The 11,966-nt window shown below is 53.4% G+C and overlaps 1 protein-coding gene across 1 annotated transcript; it reads right to left on the bottom strand.

Moving 5' to 3' along the window:
- Positions 1 to 5,412: 5,412 nt before the first annotated feature.
- Positions 5,413 to 7,269, bottom strand: UV8b_04406 (uncharacterized protein; the record flags this gene model as incomplete). Its single annotated transcript, XM_043141904.1, has 2 exons — positions 5,413 to 6,952; positions 7,076 to 7,269. 2 exons carry the CDS (start codon positions 7,267 to 7,269, stop codon positions 5,413 to 5,415), a joined length of 1,734 nt encoding a protein of 577 aa, XP_042997838.1.
- Positions 7,270 to 11,966: the final 4,697 nt, after the last annotated feature.

Genomic DNA, 11,966 nt, shown 5'->3' with positions numbered 1-11,966 from the left:
AGAACTTATCTCGACCCCCAGGAAAACGTCAAATTTGTACGGAGTATATCTGGCCCGCATCGACCCTGCACTGGCGATCACCGGTGTAGCCTCTGCATGCAGGAGCATCTCTCGGGTTGATTTTGACAAGTCATCCGACTGCGGCCCAGCCAAATCCTCCGTTTTCCCGCTCCTATCCGAGAAAGACCCATGGCCAAATTAGGTGAGCCCGGAAGGGGGGCTTTCCAAGCCCAGCCAAGCCTCTGCCGCCGAAGAGCACAGCCTCAACGAATGCAATAAATCGGGCTGTCCTGTCCTGTCCTAAGCAAGGGGGTGTCGGGGAGAGGAGAGAGAAGGAAAGGGGTGGGTGGTGGGGGGTCTATGAGCGACTTTGCTCTGCCTAGCGATTGATTGATTGATTGATTGATGGCATCATACGGCAAGCAACGGAGTACAGACACAGCAGCTGAAAGCGTCTCATCGCTGGGTCAACAGGCAGCTGGAAACACGGACGGGCCCAGTGTCAAGTACAACATGGGGGGACATTGCTCGCATGACCTTGACACGTGGTGGTGATTTACCAGTCTTTTTTTTTTTTTTTTTTTTTTACCCTCTTCCCCTGGACATTACAAGGTGCTACGTGTTTGGGCAGCTGATATTTGGATGCTCTATTGCAGATTGCAGATTGCAGCGGGCAAGGGCGAGAGTTTTTGAATCACAAGCAAGCTGCATACTGTCGCGCTCCCCCCTTTTTCCCTTTCCCTTCCCTTGGTTAGGCCACGACAAGAAAGACTGACGACTGGAAATGAACCCACACACCAAGTCGAGCGAGAAAAAAAAAAAAAAAAAAAAAAAAAAAAAAAAAAACCGCAGATGCCCAGTCATCCAAGTACGGTCGACTAGAACCCAACTTGGCCCTTTTCTTCATCGGCTCGGGAGCGGCGCCAACGGGGTGTCTGTCATGCTGTGAGACTCTAGATGAAGCACTCGTTTGTACCAAGCATACCCGGTAGGGCTGAGACCTTCCATTCATCTTTCCTTCTCCGTACTCGGGCGCTCTTGTAAGACGAAAACAGAGGGTTGGCAAGTCAAGTTGATGATCGGCCGTGCGAGGTGATGATCTCTTTTCTCGAGGCCGAGCCGTCTCCTTGACGCGTGAGACAAGATCGGGCTGGTGGAAACATTGCCTGGACAGCCTCCGCCCGACCACAAAGACCACCTTGCGAGGGGTGTGGCGGGGGGGGGGGGGGGGGAGTTCCAAGACCAGGAGGAAATGAATGCACTTTTCTTGCTCGGAGTGGCTTTTTCTTCTTCCTTTGCGTGTGAATTCGGGCCAATTTCGAGTCGGCAAGCTTTGGGCTAGAATCTCTCGCCAGCCAGGGTCCCCGAAATCAAACAATTCCGCGTCTCTCAGGCAGAGCAACCCGGGTCAGCTCGTGTGATCCGGGCCGAGAAACAAGGCGGGCGTGCGTGCTGGGAAAACAAGACGGTGCACGTCGATGGCTGAGAAGATGATGACGTGGGAGAAGGTCTCCGGTGTGCGACGACACCCCTGTTCGGTTTAATGTGCGGAAAACGACGTGTCACGAGAGACGTCTTTTGCTTCTGCGTTCTTGCCACCCACCCACCCACCAGGCGAGACGGTTCGAACACTCCCTCCCAAGGTGGGAGCGCAGCCTGTTGACTGGAAGGGCTGGACTTTTTGGAAATTTGATCCCGCAGGTCGTTTCATCCCCCTGGAGCGGAAGGGAAGCCAGCAGAAGGCAGAGAGAGAGAGAGAGAGAGAGAGAAAGGAAGGCCCCCCAAACTTTCCCTCCCCAACGGCGGCCAGCCAACACCAATGCGGAGGGGAAATATATATATCCAAAAAAAAAAAAAAAAAAAAAAAAAAAAAAAAAAAAAAAACAGAAACAAAACAGAAACAAAACAGAAACAACAAGGGAATCTACGTCAACGCCCTGGAGGGGTTTCGAGCGGGTTTTGTGTCCTTGCCGACAACAGCCAGCTGCAATGGTGTTGTGTGCGGGCGTCTAATTCCGCCCCTGGCCGTTGACCAGAAGGGAAATGACATACTCCGTACTCCGTACCAACGAAGGGAGAAAAAAAAAAAAAACAAGAGAATTCAAGCGCAGCACCTAGCAGGGAACAGTGGAGTGGTGCGTACAACTTCCAACTCGGCAAAACGCCGTTGGCAAGCCTGTTCGCATATGGAACCCGGACGTTGCCTCGGAGACTTTTGACGTTTTTGCTCTTTCGGTGGCGAAAGAAACCAGCAAGCGCTTGGCTGGCGGCACCTTTGATTCTCTCTTCTTCCTGACCCCCCCCCCTCCCGGGCCGGGGCCGGGGCAATGTTGAGACGAAACAAGCATGAGCGGCAGTCAGCTGGCTGGGTTCGAGGGAAGCGCAAAGATTGCTTTCGGACGGAGCTGCATAAACCCAGTGGCCACCCCATGGTCCCCCCAGCCTGCCTGCCTGCCTGCCCACGACTCGACGGGGCCCCGGGAACCTGACTCGTCCTCGGAATCGACTTTTTTTCATCTTCCCCTGGGGCGATGGGGCGACGGAGGGCCCTTTTCTTCAGAGCGCGGGAATGTCGCATAAGCTGATCGAAGCGAGATAGTAACCCTCCTCCTCCCCTTTGATGGCCCCCGGAAGGGGGGGGGGGGGGGGGGGTGAAGGGGGCCGGCCTCCCGTGTCGAAAAAAAGAACAATTGGTCACGTCGCTTCCCAGGGCAGACTTGACTGGGCTTCTGCCTCGGGGCAACAACGTCTGGTACGACCATGCTACCCCGGACGAGGCTTTCGCCCCGTCCTGACGTCGTGTCAAGCCTAGCCAAGGCAGAGCAAAGCGTCCGTGTTGGGCGCGGCCTTTCGTCACGTCGGCCGAGACAGAGTTCCCGCCGCGGCCCATGGTTGGCATCTTGCCGCTCCTTGTCTCGCAGCTTCTCTCCAGCGCCAGGAGCAAAGCCGCCACCCGCTCGGCTGCCTTGTCGCTTGATTGGATCGCGCCGGCTGGCCGAGCATGGCCAGAGTTTCTCGTGTTGGCCCGCCCCTTGCTTCTCCCTCGCTGCCACTCGCCAACCGCGTCGGGCCCGAGCGTCCTTTCCGCCTGCTCTGCGCTTGCTCTGCGCTTTGCACGGGACAGCCACGCGTTTTCTATTTGAATTCATGGTTGTTTCCTAATCAATACCGTTGGACTGGGAATTCGAAAAAAATAAAAAACAAAGATGGCCAAAAAAAAAAAAAAAAGCAGCCGAAAAAAAAAAAAAAAAAAAAAAAAAAAGAACCAACTCTTCCTACCTGAATCCTTCTACATAAGAAACGCATCGAGCCCTTCCCTTCTTTTTATTAGCCGCAGCATAAAAAGACATCAGGTGCTGCCCTCCACGCCCGTCCCGCGGGCAACACCCGTCCACATGGGGGCCAAAGATGCCCAACCCCCCCGGCCCCCCCCCCAAAAAAAAAACAAAACAAAAGCCCTGACAAAAAGTTGGCCGCCCTTTTTTTTTTGCTCTTCTGTCCAGCGGCCAACTTTTGGTCTTGGTATTTTTCTTTTTTTTCTTGGGCACGTGTTGCCCGCGGCTTTTCCTGGCGATGAATCTTACTGGAGGCTCCTTTGTCGAGGTCCCCCCCTCCCCCTTTACAACTGACACGCGGCTTATCAATGAATCTTGCTCACGAGGCCCCGTGGTGGGAGATTGGCAAGGAGGGAAGGGAAGGGAAGGGAAGGAGGCAGAAGCGGGAGCGATGGGCGACGGGACGAAACCCCTTGCGATGAAGGGGACGCGTGGGGGGGAAGAAGAGCCAGCGGCTTCTGTCGGTTGCGTGGCCCCCATGCCGCATGCCCCTGGTCCAGCGGTCTGTGGTTGTTTTCCCGGGGGGAAGGAAAGGGAAGGGAAGGGAAGGGGGGTCTGTGGCGCTGTGGCCTGGGGGATTTGTGCTGTCAAGAGAAGAGTGACGCGTGGACGGGTGTGCTTCGTAGGTAGGTAGTTGGGAGAAGTGGCTGGGCTGGGCTGGCAGGTACCGAGTTCGACAAGACCTTGGATGGAGGAGCAAGGAGCCATCGAGGAGCCAAGAGCCAAGGAGCCAAGAGCCAAGGAGCCAAGAGTCAAGGAGCCCAAGATCCGGATCAAGACATGTACAACGACATGTGGCTTACTCGACCTGGGGCTTGCTCGACCAGGAGCCCGAATACGCCGGCAAGAAAACACAGAGACGACATCAAGCACCGAGGAGAAATGCCAAAGGCCGCGGGTATTCCGCCTTCCGGCCACCAGGGGGCAAAGCGCAAACAAACAGCTTCTCGCATGACATGACATGACCGAAACACCCAGACAAGACTGACTTAAACTAGCTAACTATCCGGCACCCCGCTCACGCTCTTTCCACGTCCTGAACGCCTGGCACATACTCCGTACTCGGGCACAGCGTCGAGCGTGCCAACCTCCCTGCCGAGTTGCTCCCCTCGTCCGGAGCGCTTCGCTTGTTGCTGGGCAGGCCCTCGTGCTTGCCGGCTCGCTCTCCAGCAGAAGTCCTGCCCTGCCCTGCTCCCTGCTTGCTCCTCCGACAGGGGATACGTATCGTGCTGGTCAAGCTACGGCCTGACCATCCCCCACACCCGCCGCGGCGCCCTGCCACGCCGCGCCGTCCATCCCATCCCATCCCATCCCATACTTGGAACGTTGCAAGTTATTTCCTGTGCACCCCTTTCCTCTCTCAAGATTTGCGTCACCACCACTATCCATCCCTGGCTCAAGTGTTGCACAAAAAAAAAAAAAAAACTCATCTGGTATCCCGCCTGCGGCCTCGCCAAGGTCTCCTTGTCTTCCGGAGGAAAATGACAAAAAATCGAATGCAGGAGGGGGGTGCTTAGATTCCCCGTCTTATGCCGCAAAATCATCCAAGTCAAGGGGAAGAAAGGGGGGGGGGGGATGGGAACGAGAGAAAAATAGAAAACAGGGAAGAGAGGAGCTAGAAAAGGAACAGAAAAGGGGAAACAAAAAGCAAAGGAATAAGACGCGAGTGCAAAAAAATTGACAAAAACAAAAACAAAAACAAAAGAAAAAGAAAAAGAAAAAAAGACACAAAATAAACCGATATCTGAAACCCGGTATTACATACTCGATAGGATGACTCCCCCCCCCCAAAAAAGCAGCCGGAATGCTTCCCGGATTTCCCAAACCGACCCCCCCAATTTCCGCCTGGACTCTTTTCTCTTGCACGCTCTCTAAATGAGGTACTGTTGGTTTGTTGACTTGACGAGATGCCTCGGATTCTCACGTTGAAGGCTAATTAAGTGCCTGAACAAATCATGAAGCAGCCTTTATTGTTTTCCTTTTTCCGAACCCATGATGGCCTCAAACTGTAATCAGGGCGGAACCCAAGGCAACGTGTCCCTTTTTTTTTTTCTTTTTTGATCCTTGTTGTCAAGTATCAAATTGCGCCCAGGCCGGTCGGGGAAACGATAGACGGGTAGAATCCTCCCGTCGTCGCGCGGCTGTCGAAACGGTCTCGATGCTGCTGCTGCTGCTGCTGATGATGATGATGATGATGATGGTGATGATCATCGGTCCGTGCTCCTCCGCCGCTAAAAGGGCTGGGCAGCAGGTTAAAGTCGAGCTCTGGCTTGACCTTGCGGCCGCTGGTGGCGGTTGACGAGTGCAGGGTGCTGTCGGCCGCATTCCTGTGGCCAAACAGGTCGACTCGGTCACTGTGGTTTTCGTAGGAGGTTGGCGTATAGTACTGGTACGCCTTATTGGACGGCTTGTCGTCGCCCGAGGAGAAGATGCTCTCTGGCGACATCTCTTGGTGCCTAACATTGTTGTAATTGGTGCCACGACTGTCGTAGCCAGAGCCGTAGCCGAGTCCCGTCCCAGCCATGCCGGATCCATTGGCGAAATCGCCCATGGGCCCCATGGGCCTGTATCCTGCGCTGCTGGCCGCACCGCTCGTGCCGTTTCCGTGGCTGTTGCGCCTCTCGTTCTGGTAGTGCCCGGGTGACCGTCCGCGCACAATCATCTTGGCCGACTTTCGAAATGCTACCTTGACAAACTGATCGGTCGACTGCGTGCCCACGTCTGCCCACAACTCCACCACCAGGTGATAGTACTGCTGCGCCGCCCTTCTCTTGCCGTTGTTCTGGGTCGCTTGCTTGAACTGGATGCGCTCAAAGGTGTGCTCGGTCGGCATCTGTTGGCCGACGCCCACGCCCACGCTCACGCCCACGCCCTGCTGCTGGCCGCCGAATCCGTCCGAGTAGAGGGACCTGGCGCCTCCCAGGCCTGAGCCATCCCCGTACAGGTGAAGCGTTCCGTGCGTCGACGTCGTCTTGGGCGCGAGGGGCGTCTTGTTCGGCTTGGAAATCGGCCCCTTGTCTCTCTTGGGCGTGTGCTGGACGAGCTCGATGTTGTGCTGCTCGTTGTCCGCCACCACGGCGGAGATGCACATGGCGAAGCCATACACCTGGTACGTCTGAGAGGCGCTCGTCTCCGACGGCGTCGTAGGCGTGAACTGGATCGGAACGGCGGTGAAGTTGGGGCTGAGCGTGTAGGAGCAGATGCACGCCAGGTAGTTCCTCCGATAGCACGTCCATTCGCGATCCGAAGACAGAAACGGGCCCTTGTCAATGACCCCGGAAATGTCTACTTTGATGGCAGTCATCCCGGGGTCCATGTATTGCAAGTTGCCCAGCATCTCGATTGGCAGCAGGGGAGGAACCTCGTTTTGACCAGTCCTTTGCGTGTACTGATGAGATTCCATCCTGGTGGTGGGCGGTGTGTAACCATTCAATGGCTGCCTTCTGGAAACCGGGAACGGAGATGTTCTCGAGAAGTGATCCGACAGCCGCCTCGGAAATGGTGTGACTGGGCTTGTGAACTGATCTCGAGAGTTGATGTGAGGTCCAAGGTGCGGCAAGGTCGTGGTACGATGGTTGTGAAGCTGGACATGTGCCATGCCCGTCGATGGTGTAGTACTATCGAGTTTTGGGGGGGGTTAGACTCTTTTTTTTTTTTTCCTTTTCCCCTCTTCTTCTTGGACCATCTTCTTTTCCGCCTTGGCCCGTCTCGAGTGGATTCAAAGATGGGCGACGACATACTTGGAACCTAGACGCAACCTGCCATCTGGAGTGAAGATTGACCCACTGGCGGGATAGAAGCCGTTCGAGTCGTTTGTATAGCTGGAACTGGCGGCCAAACCGTTATTGGGCTGGAACAGGCTCAAGAGTGGTGAGGCCTCGGGGGCATCAATCGTGAGAGACGAGGTGCTGCTTTCTTGATTGTATCTATCCATTGGTTAGCCTTGGAGTCGACGATTCGACAAGTTGAAAGATAGTCGAAGCTGAGGTTGTGGCATGGAGTTGACTACCACGAAAGATGCTGTCCTGCCTTCCCATGCGATACATGTGTTCAAGTACCACCAAATATCAAGGTATCACCGCCAACGCCTAGGTTGTACGAGACAGGCAGATGCGGGAGGGTACAACGTCGCAGCAGTTCTGCTTGTTCATAGACGACAGCGATCCTTCTTCACAGACACAGCTCCATGGGGAAACAGCAGCCAGAAACAGGAGGGGAGAAATCAACAAGGAAAATAACAATGCATCGAGATGGAAGTTTGGAAGATATGATGACGCACGATACAAGAGGGCCCAGCGGCAACAAAAGTTATTCTGTCTGTTCGCACTGGCAAAGTCGTATGACGGCAAGCATACAGTTGGGGATAAAAACAAGCACAAAATCAAGAAGAAGAAAAATGAACTCTGACAAGTTATGAGGGAGACTCCCCCCCCCAAAAAAAAAAAATAAAATAAAATAAAATAAAATAAAATGGCGAGCTCTGATCAAGCATCTGATATCCGTGGTCGATGCTGACAGGGAGCTCATGGCACGCACCTACACAGCTTGGGCCACGGGTGGTGGCAAAGCAAGCGGCCCAGCGGACTTAGTTTACCCGAAAGGCATCTGTCAAACAGATACATGGAGCAGGAAAAACAGAAGAGAGCTGTTCAGAGAGGGAAAAAAAAAAAAAAAAAACAAAAAAAAACAACAACAAGTGTCACACTCGCAGCGCTGCAACGAGAAGGGGGCTGCCAATGAAAAATGTTGCACCCACCTCAACTCTCCTCCCGTTGGGGGCTGCATATCGAGGTAATCCAGCTCCGCACATGGCGGCGGCGGCGAGCTGTAATCATTCTGTAAGCAAGAAAGCCGTCAGTTCATCTTTCTTCTGCGCATGACTGCCCACTTGGAGATCGATAGGAAAGATGGCGTCGAGTGGTTGGCTTGACACCAACCAACCACATCACTCAGGGCATGGGGAGAGTGATCCAGACAGCGTCACCGACGGACCTGTGAAGAGGCAAATGCCTTCCGATTTGTTAGTAATAGGACTCCCAGGACTCCCCAGGCAAGACACCAAGGGCACGGTGAGCAAGGGTCTCCCGTTTGGGATGTTTCTGCATGTTGGGTGGTTGTGTGTAGGTAGCAGAGGCAGCAGGGTCATGCAACTAGGATCCAGACACGAGTGGTACAGTACATCTGGATACTCTGACCCTCAGGCACAGTAACCAGGCGTGCAAGGCCTTTTGCAAGGATCGGGCAAAGTTGTCGGAACAAGGACGCCACGCATCACCGGGGTATCAAGGTTACACAAACACACGCCAGATTCTCGATGAGAAATGCGAGCTGCTGGTCGCACTCCGTCTTGGACTCTGCCTGAGAGATCGTCGAGATGTTTCAGAAATTTCCCCGACGCAGGGTCTCTCGTGTCTTGAATATTTAATCCGCGAATTTCAAAAAAAAAAAAAAATAGGACAAAAAAAGGAAAAAAGAAAAAACACGGGAAAAAAAGGGGAAAGAAAGAAAAATCAAATACGCGGTAGCTTCTTCAGTGCAATGCAAACACTCGAAGCATTTGCTGAGCTGTCAGACGTCCAAAAAGAGCGGGTACTCATTCGATACCATCTCTCTCATCTGGTCGGCCAAAGGCGAAACCATATTCGGAAATATCAACTCTCGGGTGTTGCAGAAACTGACCAGTGTGCCAAAGAAATGAAGCAAGGTTGCGCTTTGGGAAGACCGTCCCTGAAAGCGAAAGGGCGCCCTGCTTGGAATCACGGAGGCACAAGAAACTGTCTTACCTTTGGAACTTGTGGATGCATTTGACGCTTAGAGTCTTCCAATCGGGCCTCGATACAAGGGCAATCGACATTTATCGGCGACGGGACTAAGAGATGTCCAATTCTCATTAATAACAAAGGCCTGCCAGCTGAGGCTTCACAACGACGAAGAGGAAGACATTGAGTGAACGTTGTCCATTCTCATATGAGTCGGGTAGGAGAAGAAAGTCGTCATTTTACCGTACAATAAAAGATTGCCCACGGTTGGCAGAATCTTTGGGATGAAGCACCGTGGTAACCGACAAGTTGATCCCAAGTTCACTGCTGCTGATAAGTCAGAATTAAGAACAGAGGGTAAGAAGAAAAACAGAGATTCTGCCGGAATATGCTCTTACTGGTAGAGGGTACAAGCTTGCATAAAAAAAATCTCTAGATTTCGGCCTGATTTTCAGTCTTGTGGTTTGAGCCTTGTCCAGTCGATGTTTTGTTGTTGTCTTGTAGATTCATGCAGCAAACCCTTCCTTTTGAGAAACCATCCAGACCATCGAGTGTCGTCAATGATATAGCTGAAAGATTCTGTAGCATAGGCGTTAAATTTGGGCGACGACTGCAAGAAATCGCTTGTTTCTCGAGATATGATCTTGTCCAGGCCTTCTTGTGCGAAGGGTCACAGGGGTTTACAGGTTATCAACCCATCATCTCACAAAGAATGTCACTCACCTCAGACACGCTAGTCACGCAGAGCAGTCGGATTCTGAGATGACAGCGGCTTGAAAGGATGATTTTAGAGAGCCTGCTGCAGTTGCCCAAAGACTGCCTTCCCCCGATGGTTGTGAATATAAAGGGCAAGCTAGAATTGTAACCAACGGGCCTTCGGGATGTTTGTATTATGAAGGCGAATTCAGACTTTGAAACCAAGACGTTATAATGGCTTTGGCACTGCTACCGTGTGACGGGTACCTGTCGAGCATCTGAAAGATCCTCGCTCGATTACACTGATGGCTGGCGGTAGATGTAGTACGACATGAGAGAAAGGGACCGATATAAGAAGCACGAGCAGTATGGCGAGAAGGGGATAGAAAAGGGGAAATATGTCCCTGAATCGAGCGGACCACGCCTAATGATATTGAGCAGATGAAGGCCAGGGAGGAAAAGACGGCGATAATAAATAAACAAGAATGGACGGGGTAGAGGACGGGGCATGAGTGGAGGGGACAAACAGGCCGGAGCCCTTTGCGAGAACCGGGCTCCTTTTGAGAAAGCACTCCAACTTGCGATGTACTGGTGAAGAATGCGAGGGCACTTGGGCCAAATCAGACCCCTGGCTGGCATGTTGAGCACATGCCTCGCCCAAGGTCAAGTTGGATGGAAGGGCTGGAGATTGAATCATGGCCAAAGGAGGGAGTGCCTCGCTCCTGCCGCGCTCCTCTCGCTCCTGCCTCGCCGCCCCCGAGAGAAACGGATAAAGCCATATCGGGCATAGGGGCGTTCCCCCGACTTTTTCCTTGGTCTGAACTGGGCTGCCAGATCATTTCAGATTGCGGGAAAGAGGAGGTGGTGGGGGGAAAGGGGGGGAGGGAGGGGGGATTCTTTCTTTTTCTTCCCTTTGATTTCATATGATTTCGGTTAACTTTTTTCCCTCCCTCTCCCCCGTCACTCTCATTTATGGGCTTGCCAAGCTCCCTGGGTCAGTGAACAGATCTATTGACCGTCTTGTTTCATACCCAGTACGCATGGCCGCTTCCGCTTGCTTTGATGGCGGCATACGGAGAGAGAATGCATCCGCTTGGCCGAGTATGCGGTCTTTTCTTGCGACGGCTTCTCGTGGCGGCTTCTCATGACGCCTTCTCGTGACGCCTTTTCGTAGCGGCCTGGATTCTTAGCTGCTCTTGGGTTCAGTTGAGCAGAGGCTTCAGGCTTCAGGCTTCAGGCTTCTGGTTTCTGGTTTCTGGCTTCTGGCTTCTGCAGGTTTGAAGCTGAAGCTGCATACCTAGACGACGGTCTGCACGTCTACCGACTGTTCGGTCCGGCCACCTTGTTTGCCTGTCACTTTTATCCAATGGTCTGCCCATGTCGCCACCCGAGCTTCAAACATGCTAATCTCACGGCACCTTCACTTGCTTTGATAGGGCCAATGCTGCTCCTCCCAGCATGTAGAGGCGCCGCCGAGACGGGTAGCTGCAGGCTTCTTAGATGCCACCCTGCCTGTTGGCGAGGACGTAAGAAACCCTCACCCGTCCGCTCAACCTGCTTTTGGAATCCTGCCATGAAACGTGGTATGTGGGTCTCACCAAGTCCTCCAACGCTCTGCTACTACGGGGTACGTCTCCTGACTGGTGGGAAAAACCACTTTTTTGGAGGCAGGGCGAGATATTCGACACCTGCAACCCGTCACTGAGAGCGACGGGTCCTCACGGAACGAAAGCAAAGGAAAAGAAGGGAGAAAAACACCACCGACGGGAAGCCACAGGTGTCTGTCCCGAACCCATCTCCTGGACAGGAGGAATTAGAAATGTGCAGCCTCTCAATCATGCGTTCAATCCTTCCGCCGGAGACAGGCAAGACACCCCGAATGCATCTTCTTGGTTCTTTTGTGCGTACAAGTGGCAATGCTCGAGAGTGAGCGGAAACCTGCCATCGTCCACACCAGGGTAACACCACAATTTCTCCCAGGGCCGGCTTATGAAAGAAGTTTGCCACAGGAGCCGTCTATCGCACCTGAGCCTGCAGACGCTTTGGGCATCTCCATCAACGGCGTGTTGCTGACCAGCGGGGATTCCAACAGGATAACGAATCCCTGCACTTTTCCAGCTACCTCAAAGCTTCATCACTTCCTCAAGAGGCAGCGGTAGAGCCTTCCGTAGTGCCA

The sequence above is a fragment of the Ustilaginoidea virens genome, chromosome 3, assembly GCF_000687475.1.
Source record: "Ustilaginoidea virens chromosome 3, complete sequence".
Classification (NCBI taxonomy): Eukaryota; Fungi; Ascomycota; class Sordariomycetes; order Hypocreales; family Clavicipitaceae; genus Ustilaginoidea; species Ustilaginoidea virens.
This window is presented reverse-complemented; position numbering and strand designations above follow the sequence as displayed.